We start from the raw sequence: 19,349 nt of genomic DNA on the forward strand, positions 1-19,349 counted from the left end.
GATTTTGCTGTCTCCAAGGTAACAGGTAGCGGGGTCGCGGAGGAGAGAGATGGCAGCGGCATCTCAAATAATGCCAGTATCCTACCCAGGCTGAACCCCCACCCAGTCTACCATTAAGCAAACAGCCTGTTCAGACAACATGAGGAGGCAATTACCGTAACCAGATTCAAGCCCTTTGCTTTTTTTCTTTCTTTCTTTTTAACCAGCATGTCCTGTCAAATTGTTGCTATATGAGGAGAGGGGGGGAGTGGGTCATCCTGGGCCCATTCCAGAATCAGTTCCTGTAGGTGTTGTATGGCAAGAATGGCTCTCATTTGGCTATTTATGGCATAATAAATGTGTGTTGTAATTGCAGCAGAAATGTGTTTTTTTTGGGTGGACTGAACAATAAGGGTTAGCGGATGGGGAATTGTCATTGCATTTACATGATCTAGCTGTGTGGGGCAATTGTCCCCGCTGTCAGTGGCCAGCACAGCACAAAGACGCTAAAGGAAAACACTGCATTGTACCCGAGCAGCATCAATAACTCATCGTGTGGAAGAAACACAGTCCTGCGTGTGTTTGCTGCATTACGTGACATCACTGTTGCATCACGCTAACGGTGAAAATGAAACGACGTGTTTTTGTTGTCAATGAGGAATAGACTGCATACTTGAATGGAATCCGACAATGGGCTTTTAACAGGTTTCAATGGCCCAAGGGTAACAACAGTCAATTCAGAGGAGAAAAATGACAAAACTGCCGCAGCAGCATAATGGTGTTTACTCTGCTAAGTACAGTAAGACTGAGTCAACGCTTTCCACACTAAGTAACGTTCTCAAGGCTTCGTTCCAAAATGCTCGACGACAATTTTGACAAGTGGTTACCCGAAATGTATTTGTTTTTAATAACTTAAACGTCGATTCCTGTCAGCCTTTAGGTCAGAGTAGGCGTAGGCGTCACCTTTTTGGGTTACCTCTCATTTTGTAATCAAACATTACATTTCTACAAACCTGTGTAAGATACAAATCAATATTATATGATGCACTTTTTTTCAAAGGAAAACTATTGAAAGGGTGTTACTTACTTTCAGCTTTGGACAAAGTGCAGGGGTTGGAGTCAATCAAAGCCAGCTGAAAATGCTGTCGAGAGAAAATTTGTGGAAATCATAGTAAGCACATACAGAATTATCACAGCAGCTCTCGCTCCATTTGTGAACTGAAGGCAATCGCGAACCTTAAACCTATGGCGTAGCCACGGGTGTGCCAGGGTGTGCCTGTGACACCCAAAGAGGCAGCTGGCACACCCCAAAAAAAGTAAAGTTTTTTCTTTGTTTGTCTGCAAAACACATCAGCTGTGAAGTGTCCGACTGTCCGCTGTCTGTGCAAGACATGAAACAGGGCTCGCTTTTAAGCTTTTTCGAGAAAGGCAAGAAACATTGCATTGACGAGGAAGATGACTCGTCGCCCTCCCCCTCAACAAGTGCGGCTTCACGGCTTGTAGTGCACCCGTTCCCGCACCTGTATTGGCGGTGGAGAGTGGAGAGACAGACGATGATGAAGATGATTCCGCTGAAACAATGACGTTAATAACAGCGGGGGGACGCAGCCAAAAAACACACCGGTGGTTTGTGCAGCAGCAGAGCCAGAGGACACTAACGCTACGGATCTCTCTGCAGTAGACGAACCTGCATGCCAACCAAACTTGCGTTCTTTCCCGACTAGAACACTCTTTGGGAAAAGTAGGTGAGACTTTTTTGAGATACAAAAGTGGTTTTACATGTCGCCAAAAGATACAATTTAATTGACTGCTTCTATCTGCTAATAATGAGTGCCAAAAGGAGCAAACATTGATGGTTATATGGTCCTATCTTCATATTCCTCTAAATCTGGCTTGAAAAGGCCAAAGAAAATTGACCATTTGGTTCGCCCCCTGGCACACCCTGTATTTCTGTGGCACACCCAATGTGCCAAGTCTGGCTACTAGGGCTGTGCCGATTCACTTATCTCCCGATTCGATACTATCACGATACTTTGGTGCCGATTCGATATATATTGCGATTCACGATTATTGCGATTCTACGATTATTGCGATTCGATATTACGATTTATTGCGATTTTTGTTTATTTTTTTCTTTTATTTTTTCAGTTTGTTTGCTTTTTTACACTAGATTAGAACATGGGAAAAGTTGAATCATACACTAGAGACTGTATATTATATATCATGAGTAGGGCTGGGCGATATAGTTAAAAACAGGGGCGGACTGGGATCATAATTCAGGCCGGGCATTAGATACCAAGCAGGCCAGGCCGATATGGGCCAACGCGCGTGAAATTTGGGCCGTTTGAAGCCAGATTTGGGTCCAATTTTACAATGAGATGCACCCACTTTAACCCTGAAGTGTAATTATTACTTCAGACTAACTAATAAAGTAATAAAACCACTAGTAAACCAGTAGGCGGCGCCTGGCCTGCTGTTCAGTGAGTGGCCTGACTGCAAGCACCCAAAAAAAAAAAAAAAAAAAAAAAAAAATTTTTTTTTTTTTTTTTTTTTTTAATTTGCGATTATCGATTCTGGAATAAAAGATCGATCCAAAAAATCGTGACATTAAAAATCGCGATACTTAGGTGAATCGATTTTTTCCCCCACCCCTACTGGCTACGCCAGTGCCTTAAACACATGGACGTGCCACAGATTCCGCCATGCTCCGTTTTTTTGGCAGTGCTACAAAAAGCAATGGCTTCAAATCACTACCACCCATTCAAAGTAGCGCGCTAAAGCTACAATGGGTAATAGGGCTGGGTATTGGCAAGGACATCACGATATGATATGAATCACGATACATGGGTCACGATACATATTATATATTGCAATACTCTACATAATTTACTGAACATTTTTAAATAGAGCTGAAAATACTTGCTGTGTACTTGCATTGGTGTCCTATGAAAACGTACATGAGCGCGCGCCAAGAACCCAAGGCTAATAGCTTGTTCCACTACTGCAGTATAATGACTGAGACTGCAGCGATGTTAGTAAAAAAAGGAAGAACCGCTTCGCGTCTTGTCTTGATTAAACTCTTTGTCTGCCCCCAGACTGGAAATACTGGAAGCAGTTAGGCCACCATGACAGTGTCCCAGCATCTCCAAAAGGGTAGTTTAGAAGGCACAATATTGTTATATCAACAACTAGCCAACATAATATATAAAAGCTGATGGGCTTTATGGAAAGAGCGTGACACAAACTGGTCAATAGTTATTATCGGCGGCTTTTTGAGACTGGCAAACACTTAGTTAGCAAACGTAGCTAACGGCTAACAGCTAGCTAACACCAGAGGCTAACGCTAGCTATTTACTGAACATACTGTATTATCCGTCTAACATACGTCAGTCGTCAGACCATTATGTGCGACGTCAACACCCGTTTTTACCAACAGCTTATTTTTTGGGACTTTGAGCACCAAATGAGGTTATCTGTCAACAAATACAGTGTAGGATTAAACCATGATGGTAAACCTGAACTGTGTGTTAAAGGGTTAGGGTTAGGGTAGTGGGCCTACCTTTAGGCTTGACTCATAGTCTGTGTTGACCTTGAACATGAGACCCAGGCGCAGGTGGATCTCCTTGGCCCGGGAGAAGCCTGGGTCGATGTACAGCACCTCCTGGAACGCTTTGATCGCCCTGCAGGAGGGACGGAGAGAGGGAGGGGAGGATCAAAGAATGAGGGAGAGAAGAAAGAGGGAGGAAAACTGCACTTCAGAGTCCAAAAAATAAAAATAAACTAACATTAAAGGTCCTTACGCATCAAGAGCGATGGGAATATACAGCACGAAATTGCGATGCGGGTTTTGACCCAGCTGTCAATCACAGCCACAGGTGTGTACACGTCGGAAGCGAATTTCTGAAAAATCGACCGCGGTTTGAAAAAATAAACACCGCAATAACGCTCAGCGAAACTCCACCATTGGTATGCACGGTTGCATTGACTGATATAGGTTCGGAAAATATTATTGACGTGCGAATTAATCGGACGGAAAAAACGCTCCCGATGTGTAAGGACCTTAAGACTTGATAGCTGGCCCAGGTCCTACATAGCTGGTCAGATTGGACCAGTGAGCCAGTCAAATATTAGCATTTCCTTTATCATGTTCATACATAGGAAGGGACATCACAAACAATTAACAGCCACAAAGGTAGAAATGTGTTTTAGATTAATTTTGGGTGGTGTGATGCACAAAGATGGCACTTCTCATTCATGTATTTTTTCAAAAAAATCCCAAATGACGTAAATCTCTGACTGAACTACAGTGATGATCATTTGTTGCATCTACGATGCAGCACAAGGTGTCGGTCAGACGTGTTACTCAAGAACTTAACTTTTTTTTATATATATACAGCTGTTTGTCTGGAATGAACAAGAATTATGCTCATTTAAAACTATAGTGTGCAACTTTTGAACATGCCAAAGCCATGGAATGTACACAAGCATAGCCATAGGAATATAGCAAAGAGTAAAACTCGAATGACTCTTGTTTGTGTGCTGTGTTTGGCTAGTTACGATCTAGCGAAGTTTATATATATATATATATATATATATATTAGGGATGCACCGATCGATCGGCACGTGACCGGAAATGGCCGATTCCCACCAGAGTCCTGCACCGGGTCGGGGTTCCGCGGGGCCCCGCCGGGTACCCGCAAAAAAACGCGGGGGGGCGGGAAAAAAATACAGTTCTGTAAATTGGTGGGTCGGGCGGCGGGTAAAAATTAATAAATGCGGACGGGCGGCGGGTGGAACAACGACAACGTATGAGCCATGTATGTTTTTCTGTTGCACTCAGATGGAGGCAGGGGGTGTGTCTGGCAGGCAGGGGGTGTGTCTGGCAGGGGGTGTGTCTGGCAGCTGGTCTGACTCGAACAGGAGAAAAGTTTCTGACGCACGTTTTCGCTTTTGTTTAGGCTACATAACTGGCATCGTTTCAGTATGCGCATACTGTGCAATGTGTGACGCTATATGGACTGCACAAAACATTCAAAACTTAGCAGCGGTCAAGGTGATTGATTGGAGACAATACGAGTCGGACAGATAATATAGTAGGCTAACGTTAGCTTCCAGTCAAACATACACACTGGCTGTTTTCATAGCAACAGGCAACAACATGTCATGGATGGATAGCGTGAAAGTGGAGAGGTCTCATCCCAACGTGGATTTACGTTCCTCCAACAGCAATCATAAAGGCAGTATGGATTATACCGGACATATTGGAAATAGCTGGTAAGTCACTTTGCTTGCTGCAACTGTCTGTGTGTCTGATAGCAGAGCTATCCAGCTGGTTAGTGAGCTAGCAGCTGCTAAAAGCTAATTAACGTACATCAGCTGACGAGTCTCGGCCAGAAAGACTGCTGTTCGCCTCTCGTGTGAAACGGTGGCAGTTTCGTTAGGTTCACTACAAAATGTTTGCACTGCAGATTAACGGTTATTATATATATGCGGTTCCGGGTCGGGGGGCGGGTCTCATGTCTGCGGGGCGGGTTGCGGTACTGATTGATCATATGTGCGGGTTCGCGGAGCGGGGTCGGTACTGCACGTCGCGGGGCCGGGCGGAACCGGGTCTTGAAAATCAGACCCGCGCAGGACTGATTCCCACGTGATCGGCCTCGACCGGTGATCTACGCCGGTCACTCTAAATAGCAGATTCTGTGAGCCGATTTTCAGGTGACGTGCACGCACCCGAAAGCAGCGAGACCGAGACGGATGAGTTGCAGCCAAAACAAAAGCAGCCACTACACACATGCCACAGCATGTCTTCGTCGGTGCAGAAATGTTTCACCGTCACTGAAGAGACGATACAAAGCTTGCAGTTTGTCACACATGCAAGTCGAAAATAAGCCGCAGAGGGCCAGGGTAGGTTGGAGTCCACTCCAGTCTGAGCGGCTCGCTTCACCTCACCGCAGTCATCGGCCCCTCTTCCCCGACCAGCTGCAGTCCACATCACTGCTGCTGCTGCTATCTGTCAGTCACGTTGTAACGTGGATACAGGAGAGGACTATTTGTTTCGTATTGCGAGTAGAACGACGAACATAATAATAAAACGCATCGGACCAGTGTGCAAGGTTTTCTGTGCGAGATGATTTTTTTTTCGAATGGCGGATTAAAAAAAACTGAATTCATTTCCTCATCTTCAAAGGTCTCTGGGCTCCAGACCTATAGGCTATAAACTCCTTGTCCATGGATAACATTTTGACGTTTATTTATTTTATTAGTTTATTTGGCAGGGACATATACAAAAAAAACATTAAACACCATAGGGGAAGATATGCTTTGTAACAGATTTAGCCATAGGCTACTTTCCATCTGGAGCCCCTGTTCTGTTCCACCTTTTTTCTTTTGGAAAAGTAAATGCATAATAGCTGTGGGATATACTGGTTGTTTTATATTCATTGTATTTACACAAAAAAGAAAAGCTCTTTCCAGTAACCTGGAACACTATTATTTTGAGATGTTTTTGAGTGAGATCGTCCTACCTCATGCAAATGATAAGAAATGTGACATGAATGTTAATTTTCTATTAACTCATTGAGTGCCAGCCACTTTTGGAGAACGGACGCTCCCAGTGCCAGAGTTTCAGAGCTTTTTTCAGTGATTTCTCGAGGCCCACAGAATATTGTGTGATATTACTATGTAAACAATGAACACGCAAAAAGAACGATGAGACTCTTTTCTATCATCAGCAAAAACAGGTTTATTGATATCATTTTCCGTTCTTTAGTTATCAGCCGGAGAAGATAGCTTGATTTAACAAAAAAGAGCAGTTTTTTTCTAGAAGCTGAGATAATGGCCCTTTTGTGAAATTAAACATTTCAAACACATCACTGACTCTGAAGCTAATTTTCTGATGTAGTCACACCTCAAAAATAATTTCCTTCAATAAAACAGTGAAGGCCAGGGAATTTTGTTTGGCAGAATAATATTTTTTAGCTGCAACCAGCAGCGCTGGCCCCTGCGTGCGCTGCTGGTTGCAGCTTCTTTGCTTTCTTGATTTGCTGCTGGTGGGCATCGGATATTCTGGCTTGCGTTTGCCAACCCTGTCCTGCTGCCTGGGTCTGTCTGGGTCAGTGTTGTGTGCTGCTCTGCGTGCCCCCCCCCCCCCCCCCCCCCGCCCCGCCCCGCCTCAACTGCACACTCCTCCTGTATGGGAGGTGGCTCTCTGCTGAATTTGCTCTGCACTGTGAAGGGTGCGCGACATCCAGATTTTTACAGCCTTCCGCGTGTGCTTGTCACCGGCTCCTATGCTTCCAGTTGAGAATAATAACTCCACGGCTGATCATGCGAATGGCCTGGGCTGTCGCAGCGGACATGGAGGAGCTCAATTGTGGGAGCAGATTGGCTGCTGCGGGCACATCTAACGTTAAAACGCTTCATGCATATCGATGCATACGGATGCGATGCGATTTCCGTTTCCCCAACGACTTATTCTCTGTTTTTCTCTGCCTTTCTGTTAACCTGGAGAGCACTGTCGCCACCTAAGGGTTCTGTAAAATAGGTTATAGACCTCCAATAGCTATAATATTTGTACAGGAGAGGCAGAAGGCTTTGATCGACGCCCCACCGTCAAAAAACGCAATTGACGAACATGTCCGTCCTTGGCACTCTACGTTACTATTTGAAATGACGAACATGGACGTCCATGGCACTCAATGAGTTAAAGCAAAGTAAAAAAAAAAAAAAAAAACGTCAAAAAAAACCCCGTCAATTATTGTTCTTAGAAAGAAAATCGTAATTGGCCAAAATCGGTATCGGCAAGTCAGACTATTCAAAAATCGGAAATCGGAATCAGCCAAGAAAATGGCAATCGGTGCATCTCTAATATATATATATATATATATAGCTGTTTGAAAGAGCAGCAGCAAGTTAAGTCAGTGCTCGCCTCATTAACTTACACTGCAGCAGGACTCGACGGAAGAAGCATTTTACTCACATTTGCTCCTAAAAATAGAGTGAATGAAATATATTGAATATACATTTTGCCTTCTAACAGGTATGGCTGGACTGCATCTTTTTTTGACACTGTGATCAATGTTTTCATCATCTTTAAAAAAAACACAACTCTAAATTTGGTGTTGTGTTGTCAATTAAGTAAACCTAACTATAAATGAAGTACAACACCAATTTAAATGTGTCAGACAACTACTCTTATGAAGGGAGAACCTTGATTTGAAGAGAGCCAAGTGTGTTTCATACACATGAACTGCTGTGACTTGTACTGAAAGACAAGCAGCTGGTGGCAGCTGTAAGGAGGCAAGTGGTGTTATCTGTCACACACACATGTGCAAATGCAAAGGGACGCCGACTGTAATTACAAGCATTCTCAAATGAAAGTCTGTTCACTGTTAGGGCTGGGCGATATGGAGAAAAAAATCTGGATTTTTAGGCTGAATAGTGATACATGATATATCTCGCTATTTTCTACAAAGTGACCTAAATGTTCAGTTCTAAAGCCACATATTTCTAGTGGATATAATAGCTATATATGGATATGGATATAAGCATATATTGCTCAGCCCTATTCATTGTTAAAACCGGACATTTAATGTCTAAGTATGCCCCTACATTTATTTCTGTGCTTGTATGAAATGTACCCTGAAGAGTGAGATGGAATGCTGAGATGCTGAGCTTGTGAAATGAAACGTAGCAGGCAAGTGGGAAATTAATTAAACTCTGTCCTTGGCATTTTGGCTCATATTCCAGCACTCTGATGACATTCCCAGAAAATTAAGCTGATACAGTAGGTCACACAGAACTGAAATGCTAAAATTGTTGAGTAGCAACAAACACTAAACAAATTAATAGAGGATTAATTATAACTTACTTAGAGTTTGGATGACATTGCCGATTTATTATGAAGAAATAGATGTCTGATGTATTGGCTTAACGAGGCCATTTTGGAGCGAAAATATTTAACCTTTGGAAAATCAAATTACAGTGATCATAGTGATTTATGTGACAGGTGTTCCCATTCTGATCTAGGAACCTTTATGCACATGGTTTGGAATTGTACAACAGTTAAATTGCACTGGGTACATGTTGTTGAATCACTAGTAAATTTACTTTATAAAGATCTTCCACTCCACGCCCAGCCCTTTGGCTTTTTATACTATAACAAGTATCAACATGCCAAATGCATTTATTGTGTCAACAAAAGAGGTAACCAGGAGGGGATCCACCAACGTTGGCAGTCCAAGGAATTAAAAAATCAAAATCATCAAGTATATTCAAATGAATACAATCAACCATAGCCATGAAAATAAATAACGTGTATTTTTTTATGGTTAATTTTAAATGGATAAAAACATGATTTTTTGGGGTGTGGTGTCACATCAAGAAGACTTCTGAGCTGAAGCCACAAGTCATTCTTCTATGACATGAATGCAGCAGAAAACCGCCAGCCAGTGAAATAAATAAGTGTGTGGAGTGTGTGTGAGCTAGGGTTGAACTAGGGATGTCGAAAATCATAATTTTTCTTGACCGACAACCGACACTCATTAGCCGACAACTGTCGGTTAACCGAGAAGATTAAAATGCGCTATTTTACTGTCTGTGCCCCATTAAACCTTAGGCCTACCAAATGCTTGATTTTTTTTTCAGTAGAAAGCGTTTATTTTTTACATCTACAAGCAGAAAAAAACACATTAACAAAACGAGAAGAAGACAAGTTAAATCATCCAGCCATCTAAACAAAAACATTCCTCGGATAGGCTATGATAGGAGCTGCACGCATTTGCAGAAGGGGGAAATACGGAGGGAAAAAACCCATACTCACGCTCACAATTCTTAAATGTGTCTTACTGCATGTGTCGTAAATAGTCTAATAAAACCAGCAGAAACTAATTTTAAAAGCTCAGAACGAAACGTGTCGCTAATTGAACGAATTTCCACTTTGAATAGCACATCAAGACACCGCCCCAGCCTTCACGCTGCAGGGCGCACTGACGAAGCGCTTATTGCTCTCTCCTTCTGACATTCTCACTAATTCAACAGTGGTTTACCTGCTTTTGAGATCTGCAAAAAAATAGTTTGCTTCTCTCTCCACGCTTCTCCCTCTCTCTCTTTATCTGCGACGAGGGCTGTAGGTGGCTATTATGCTCTCTGTGTGTCCGGCTGCACGACATGACGACGAGTGCAGCAAGTCCGCACGCTGACAGCTGTCAGCATTGCGGGACTCGGGAGGATGAACAAATGAGGCAGGCTGTCCAAACTTTTTACCGATCTAATATGAGATGCAGAGAAATAATTATATATTAATAGCCGATGTGTTTAGAAGAGCATTCTCACTCTTGCTGTAATCGTTGTGGGATTATTACACCTGAGAGACAGACAGACCCGGAGAGAACTCAATTTACGGTAAAAGTGTGGATTCCTCAGTGAATCGATGTGGAAGACGCAGCTTGTTTTGAAACGCGTCATTGAAAGTAACCTCATGGTCTCATGACAGTGGCTGGAACACAGAAGGAGCATGACTGACTGGCTCGCTGTAGTCTGCACAGGGCAGGGCGTCTTCTCCCGTCTGGTCAAAGCAGAGGGGAGGCGGGGGTGTGGCGCATGTGTGGAGCTGAGTTTATCACAGAGCACATCTCGCACGCGGGGGGAGAGGCGGACAGTGCACACTGCTTTTCCATTTGGAAAAGCCTTTCTCTAAATGAATGTTGTTCTGGCAGTGGCAGGAGCTTTTAATTCCTATATAATGCTGCTACAGTAACTACTTAGGCTAGTTAACATTGTTGCTTACCGCGAAGGAGGGAAAAAAACACCATATTGGCAACACGTTGTATGCCAATTTAATATGCAAATTAACCGTTTGACCGACATGCTTAACCGACCAATGACGTTGTCGGCGGTTAACCGGTTAACGGTTAACCGTCGACATCCCTAGGTTGAACGATATGTTACAATTTTCCAACAGGCCACCATCGGCCCATCAACTGGCGATTGCCAATATTCACGCATGTGCGTGAACGGCGTATGCAGGGGGCACTCCCCACACGCATCGGACATCCGTGGTCATTAATGGGAAAATCTTTTTTTTTTTTTTTTCCCGATTGTTTTTTTTTATCCCATTTTATCCCCCATTAGTGCTCACTTAGTTTCTCTGTCCTGGTTGCTACTCCATCCTCTGCCGATCCTCGATAAAATCGATACGGCAATATATCGCAATATTTTTCCCCGCAATACTGTATCGATATTTCAGAAAAATATCGTGATATGATTTTTTTGCACAGCCGTGTGTTCAGTGACACAATAAAAATACTTTTTATTTCAGTATGTTCAGTAACACACTCAACACAGTAGTTTTGACTCAATTTGTCCACTAAGTTATCAATATAAAGTGATGTACATATTATTACACTACCTGGGTGGTACACAGCTAATTTAATTTTCAGTAAGTTATGTAGAGTATTGCAATATATCGCAATATGTATTGTATCGCAATGTATCGTGATACAATCGTATCGTGACCCATGTATCGTGATATGTATCGTATCGTGAGGTCCTTGCCAATATCCAGCCCTAATTAGCCCTTTTCACAGCTGCCATTTTGTGTCTAAAAGGCAGGGGAAATGCAGGTGCAACCAACTCACTAATTAGGGCCCCAGCACTGGAACACCTAAATGGACTGGAAGTTGGACACCCTAATTAAGGTTTTGGTGCACCTGTGAAACTTCCTGCCTTTTAGACACAAAATGGTGGCTGTGAAAAGGGTCTATTCCCACTAGGGATGGGCATTTCTAGCAAAAACACTATTCGAAATTCGCTGGCCAAATTCGAATTTAATTCGAAATTCGAAAATAAAAATAAAAATGTAATTTTTTTTTTTTTGTGTGTGAAATGTTGCATTGTCTCCCCTGATTCTAAGTCTACGGCTTTATTAATTAATATAAAAAGCTTCTGTGGATTTTTAGCTCAAACAAGCATTGCACCACTGAAGTAAAGAACATGTTACATGACATTGACATTTTTGAAAATAAAAAACAGTTTTGACAATCATGAGTGGTTCATTAAATATTTAGTAGGCTCAGGTCTGAGTGCCAAAGGGGTGCCAAAGTCACCCCCTCTCCCTCTTCATGGGATTTCATCCGCCATTCATTTTTCCATAATAAACCTTGCTTAAAATGCTTATAAAAATTGTTTTACTTGCTCAAACCAAGCGATTTGACTATACTTAGAATCAGGGGAGACAATGCAACATTTCACTCAAAAAAAAAAAAAAAAAAAAAAAAAAAAAAAAAAAAAATCGAATTTCGAATTTCAATAATAAAAGTCGACCTTGATAATAACAACGATTATTCGAAAATTCGAAATTCGATGCCCATCCCTAATTCCCACCAGTTCCCTTCCATCCCAAACAGACGCCCCGACCGACGAGAGGAGGCGCTAGTATACGCTACTCTCCTTAAACAAACATACAGGCAGAGAGACAGATAGGCAGTGAGTGGAGCTTTCCTCATAGGGCAGAAAGTGTCTGAATATAACAGCTTAATGTTCAATGGTGGAAAGGGACTTATCTGCAGGCTGCATTGTGTTGGTTAAAGTTTCAGTCAGACTTTGACAGTTACTTTAAAGTCGAGCTGAACCCAAAAATGACTTTTCTTTTCTTTTAGCTCAAAATATCTGGGTATGCAGTGCACCTATTTAATAATGTATGCCAAAAAAATCACAAAAATCGAAATTATTTAGCTTTTCACACTTTTTCACATCAAAAGTTCCTTTTTCAAGATTTCATTGATAACAGCAATCTACAGTTTGCTGACGTCACCTGCTACTAGTACTATCAAATTTCTACCCCATTTCAACCAATCATATCACGACATGCAGCCGTCAATCAAATCTTCATTTCAGGATAATTTTCTCTTCCAAATCAAGTAGAAAATGGCGCCTAGTGCCTGTCATCTGGCAGGATTCCTATCCCATAAACTAACTACTAACTTGGCCAAGTGCATGAAACATGAACAAAAAACAAAAACTATAATCTCTAAGAATGCAAAGAAATGTAACTGGCTCGTTAAAACGCACATTCCAGGAATATCGTATTTACAGAAATAGCGTGAATGGCGTGCGCATGAGAGCGTGGTAGTCAGGGGTCACCCCTCGGAGATTCCGGGCGGGCAGCACGTACAGTATGCATCGGATTGTCCGCATGCTCCGCACGAAGCAGCTGGCTGCCTGGTACTCACGTTAGGGCTGTGAATCTTCACTGGCCTCACGATTCGATTACGATTCAGAGGGCTACGATTCGATTCGATAACGATTATCGATGCATCTTAAATTGATGCATCACTTTTTTGATTTATTTTTTCTCACTTTCTTTTTTCTTACTGTGTGGCTACTTTTAAAATAAAAGCGCATTTGGAATTGCATTGTATTATGATCCATAATTAAAATAAACAACTGCATGTACTTCCATTATATTTTATTTGATTATAAAAATATATATATATATATATATATATTTTTTTTTAATAATCGATTTTTGACATTTGTGAATCGATGCAGAATCGTGCACGTCCGCATCGCGATGCATCTTATAATCGATTATTTTTGACACCCCTAACTCGCGTAGCATGACAACAGGCTGAATCCCACTCGATTTGGAGGTGGAACATGCCAGGATTGGCCAATGCCAAAGCCAGTCCTCAGAATTGTCAAATCAAATCATCGACACGTATATGGTCCGCCTCTCAATTCGCTTTCAGTGTCCGACGCTAGTGCATTCCATCAACCTGATTGCTGCCTCTCCAGGCGGTGCTGTGTCATACAGTAGTAGGCTACTCCAGGTGAGCGCTCGTTTCTGCTCCTCCTCGTATTCTTTTGAGCATGTGGCTTTCATATGAGTCCCCCCGCTGCTGAAAGATGCACAGCTTTCCCTCTCTCTCCGTTAATTAGTTACCACTAAATTAGACAATTCAATTAGCGAATTAAAATGACAATCGCCCAAAACATATCCAATAAAATCAACCAGCATTGGACTCAGCCAATCTAGCAGATATATTTGTCCTATCGCCCAACCCTAGCGCTAAAAAAAATCAAATAGGGTATTGCAAATTGCAATTGTTCAGTTGCAACTTGCAGCTACACACATTTAACTGCAGTGTTGAGTGTTGTGTGAAAGAACACATTTTCATCACTTTTTGGATTCAACCATTATTTATGTATTGGACAGCAGCAGCGCCCAGCTCTACAGTGAAGTAAGTTGTTAACTTATTATCCTTTAAATTGAGTGCTCCTGATGCCGGATTCTGGTTGGTACTTCAGCCAGAACAGAGTCTTATCTGGTAGTGGCGTTACCATGGAAACAACACACCACACTCACAGGCTTCACTTCTCCAGCTGGGAACCACACACACACACACACACACACACACACACACACACACACACACACACACACACACTACGACAATAGCACCTAATCGCAGTCTCTCATTCACACATGCCATGCTAGCATGATAAGCAAGCAATCACTTGAATGGAGACATCTTTCCATTGTTTTATATGGAAAGATTACAACATATTCAATAGTTACCATCAAATCAGTGGCGTAGTGCTGTAGTTGCTGTAGTGAAAATTGCCTAGCAGGACTAAATGAAGTGAAGTGAATTGAATTGCGTGGAAAAGGCACTCACCACTGAAAGGCATTATAGTGGAAGTAGACCATCCCTAGGCCATATAGAAAGGCAGCATTCTGGGAGAGAGGGAGAGAGACAATTAGGAAAAATAGTGAAATGAAAACACTTTAGCAGCTACCCCCCGTTCCTCTGTAAGTGCACGCACCCAAAACACACACGTTTCAAGCAGACAAGCAGCTGCTAATGCTTTTAATGGCTAAAGCACACGTGATGGAACAGTGTTTACAGGAATAAGACTGCATTATCAGACCAACAAGGAAACAGAATAGATGGTTTCAACATCAGCAACAACACTGCAGTAATCAGAAATGTAGAAATCCTGCTCAGAAGAAGGTGATAAAAAAAAAAGTACTGTAATATCAAAATATACATTGATGAATCCGCGCAGTGTGGTGTACATAAAAACAAGGATGGGTGCCTCGGGTGCTTGGGGCAAAAAAATGGCGTTCATAAAATGCCTGTGAAATGAAACATGAATCCATTCAATGTTTTTGCATCTAGAGCCAGAGTGTGTGCTTTCCTCTTAATTAGTGGATTTTGTTCTGCACGGTGTGCCTTTTCTTCGCCTGGCAAAATGTCAAATTAAACATGACAATAAAGAGCACTGTTTTTTTGCATCTCACATTTTGTGCTGTCAAAATATTCAGATAGGAATGTGACAAACGCCCCCCATGGGCCACCGTATGTATTTCAGGGGGGCCCGCCCCGGGTATTCTTTCCAGTGTGTTCTCGGCAAGAAAAATGGGCCGTGATCAGAAATCAACCAAGCGCACAGCCTGAAGTAGAGCAAAACACAGAGCCCATACAAACTAGGGATGTCGAGAATGGGGTTTTTTTTTTGGACCGACAACCGACCCTCATTAGCCGACTATTGATCGGTTAACCGAGAAGATTAAAATGCGCTATTTGCCTGTCTGTGCCCCACAACTACCACAAGAAATGATTTATTTTCTTCATTAGAAAGCCTTATTTTTTACATCTAGAAGCAGAGAAAACACATGAACAAAACAAAAAGACAAGTTGAATCCTCCAGCACACTAAACAAAAGCGTTCCTCCGATAGGCTACTGCTTTAAGAGCTGCACGCATTGCAGAATGCAGTCCAGAAGGGGTAAACGCGGGCAGAAAAAAAAAAATCAATACTCACAATTCTCAAATGAATTATGTTACTGCAGGTGTCGGAATTAGTCTAATAAAATCAGCAGAAACTAATTTTAAATGCTCAGAACAAAAATGTGTTGCTGGTGAATGAATTTCCACTTTGAAGAGCACATCATGCAGCCGCCCCATGCAGTGTTTCAGCTGATGACAGGCTGCAGGGCGCACTGACGCGCTCATCACTCTCTCCTCCTTTTAGCAACATTCTCACTAATCCCACAGTGGTTTACCTGCTTTTGAGATCTGCAAAAAAAATTGCTTCTCTCCCCCCCCCCCTCTCTTCACACATCCTTATCCGCGACTCCAGAAACTAGTAGGCTATAACAGAACTACGTGTCCATTAGGGGTGTCAAAAATAATCGATTATAAGATGCATCGCGATTCTGTGCACGATTCTGCATTGATTCACAAATGTCAAAAATCTATTATTACATTATCTACATTTTCTGGGAAACAGAAGGTCAAATCGTGATGCCTGTAAAGGACTATGTATTTTTTCACCTCGAATCTAACGCTGCCACCCCGAGTCTCTACGAGTTACGGTTACGGAGATACAAGCTGTTCGTCGGCTAGCAGCTAGCTTTAGCACTTTTGCTGATCAAATGTTGAACGCTCCGGTGGAATGGTGTCCAGCCTGTTATTTTGTGTCCTGTCGCATCATCAAGGTTCTGCTTCTGGCACCATGCATGTTTATATGATGGATGTCCAGTCAGGTGATGTTTTGACTCGTTCTTTATTGCAACTTAACGTGAGTAAAGGTTAACGTCAGTGAAGCTTGTGCTTCTTCTTCTGCACTCTCCACTTTTACTGTGGCTTTCCTGCATTCTTGGAACCCTGACTGCCACCTGTTGGCTAACTCTTGTAACAGAGGGCAGCATTTGTATTAATAAAATATAATGGAAGTAAATGCATTTGCATTTTAATTATGGATCATAATACAATGCAATTCCAAATGCACTTTATTTTAAAAGTAGCCACACAGTGAGAAAAAAGTGAGAAAAAATAAATCATGTATTGGGGAAAAAAAGTGATGCATCGATTTAAGATGCATCGAGATGCATCGATAATCGTTTTATAATTGAATCGTAGCCCTCTGAATCGTAATCGAATCGAATCGTGAGGCCAGTGAAGGTTCACAGCCCTAGCATCCATGGTGTTCCTTAGCTGTTCCCCTCCAGAGTCCCTTATACGCCCAAGCTGTATAAATCAGCAATACGCATGTATTTTCAAGTGTCACAGAAACATTTCAAAGCCACCTATAAGCAGACGTGCGTATCGCTGATTTAGACAGCTTGGGCGTGAGAGTGGCATAGAAGTCTATGGGACTCTGGAGGGGATCATTATACCCGGAAGGTCGCGAAAGGGGCTGGGCTGTGGGGTATATGCGCTCTGTCTGTCTGGCTGCACAACACATGACATAAGGACGAGTGCAGCAGCCAGTCTGCACTCAGCGGTCAGTGTTAATCAATGAATGCATAGCCTACAAACAATCAGTCTCTCGTTGTAAATCAATTTCTCCGAACTGGCATGTGTTGAGCAGTAAAGGCATGTGTTGGACAGTAAAGAGTAACGTTAATTGATACTTTTCAATCATCAATTAGACGCTTCATGTCTGTTCTTAGTTTTGTGTTCACAATAGTGATCTCAGTTAGATTTGGTTAGGTTAAAGCTATGGGATATTAAATCATCCATTTTTGCTCACTACATCTGCCTTTCTTACCCCCAGGTCACCAAGTGTGCATAAACTACAGGTTAAGATCTTTTTAAAATGGAAAAATAGAAAAATGTGAAATTGTTATTGGTTGTCATATCGGTTATCGGCCATGAGAAGCAGATATTTAACGGTCAGCATATCTGCTGGAAATAAATCCATATTGTATATCCCTACAAAGCATACATATTTACATAACCGTGCAGCTACTTGGTACAGCTCATTGCAATCGTGTGATTTTCATAAGAATGCCAATAACCAGCCTGCAGTCTCACCGCAGAATCTCAATACACGAGGAGAGAAGCTCAAAATGACTCAACACGAAACCTGAAACCGCACGGCACCCCAGAAACCAACCCAATCATGACCATCCATCTACCCTGTGTGCTGGGTGATCGTGACAGTGTGTTGAGAAAGAGACGCAGACTGCCAAGAGTGCCACTGACAGGATGTAAGCGTGTGAGTGAGTGGGTAAGCGAGTGAGTGTGTGTGTGTGTGTGTGTGTGTTTGTGCGTTGTGTGCGTGCGTCTTACCTTCCAGTAGTCTGACTGTAAACTGTAGTACCTCTGGTATGCCGATAATGCTGTAATTAGAGAAGAGGGAAGCTGAGAGTTAGTCGGGATATCTGACCGCAACACCGTGGACGAAACGCAGCCAGCATTTACAATCATGTGACGATTGATGTCGCCAAATTTACAAAAGGTGACGAAAACCACAAAGAGGTAGTAGGAGACAATGGTGTGTGTGTGTGTGTGTGTGTCTGTCTGGATTACAATACACTAAACTGACAGTTGGCTGCTCTGTGTGCATGGAAGTAAAGATACACACACATCCCAAAGCCCTTCAAGGCATATTCAGTTTTCACATATGGAGGTCTTAACAAGAGAGGGGGGGGGGGGGGGGGGGGGGGGGGTCAGATTAGGACTAGGCCTTTAGTGGTGAGAATTAGCTGCTCAGAAATGAATGCAGGTCAATGGAAACTAAGCACTCAGATATAGCAATACAAGTGTGTTTGCATGTTAAACCCACGGTCATTTGATTTAGTATGTCTGAACATAAACAATAGGCTGTGTGAGGAATTAATTATTCATACCAACTGATGAGAGGAGAGAAGAGACACACTCACCTTTCGAGTAATCCTCCAGAAGGAGGTTGAAGTGGCCTAGCTGGCAGAATAACTCTGGCTCCACTTTGCCCTCGGCTTTCAGGATGAGCGAATCGTAGCAGCGAACAGCCTGGGGACCACACAAGGACAAACTGCCTCAAACTCAGGACATTGTGTGTGTGTGTGTGTGTGTGTGTGTGTGTGCGTGTGTGCGTGTGTGTGTGTGTGTATGTGTGTGTGTGTGTGCGTGTGTGTGTGTGTGTGTGTGTGTATTTGTGTTTGGGTTGTCACAATAATAGAATTGATAGCTTCGCTGATGGGCTTAATGGAAAGAGTGTGACTCGAACAGGCTAACAACAGTTAACTCAAATTGGTCATTTAGTGGCGTTTTGAGCCCGGGGAACATTGTTACAGCGGCAGGCAGCAGGCTTAGCTAACGTAGCTGACAGTTAGCTAGCTAGAGTAGTTAACATGCCAGGTCGCCCTCAGTCAGAATGTCAGAATCAAATTGACATGACGCGTCACTACATTTTTTATTTTCATTTTCACTTCGAGCACAAAAGTAGGTATATTTGTCAAAAAAGGAATCAATCAAAGGAAGTCCCACTGCCAATGAACACAGTCTGTGGCCGGTCCACAATGTTTTCATCCAATCACCCAATCCTACAATCAATGCGGCAATTGATATTGTGATATGAATTCAAGGCCATACCACC

The 19,349-nt window shown here is 42.6% G+C and overlaps 1 protein-coding gene across 1 annotated transcript in view; it reads right to left on the reverse strand.

Moving 5' to 3' along the window:
• LOC310773854 (lysine-specific demethylase 6A-like) overlaps positions 1-19,349 on the reverse strand; it is a 115,384-nt gene that overhangs the window by 65,306 nt on the left and 30,729 nt on the right. The window contains exons 3-7 of the mRNA XM_083633836.1: positions 18,655-18,763; positions 18,062-18,111; positions 14,658-14,716; positions 3,539-3,659; positions 1,067-1,121 (exon numbers count right to left, since the gene is read on the reverse strand). Coding sequence (XP_083489962.1) covers positions 1,067-1,121; positions 3,539-3,659; positions 14,658-14,716; positions 18,062-18,111; positions 18,655-18,763 — 394 coding nt within the window. The remainder of the gene's footprint in view (positions 1-1,066; positions 1,122-3,538; positions 3,660-14,657; positions 14,717-18,061; positions 18,112-18,654; positions 18,764-19,349) is intronic.

Source organism: Poromitra crassiceps, assembly GCF_964638095.1.
Source record: "Poromitra crassiceps genome assembly, chromosome: 3".
NCBI classification, from domain to species: Eukaryota; Metazoa; Chordata; class Actinopteri; order Beryciformes; family Melamphaidae; genus Poromitra; species Poromitra crassiceps.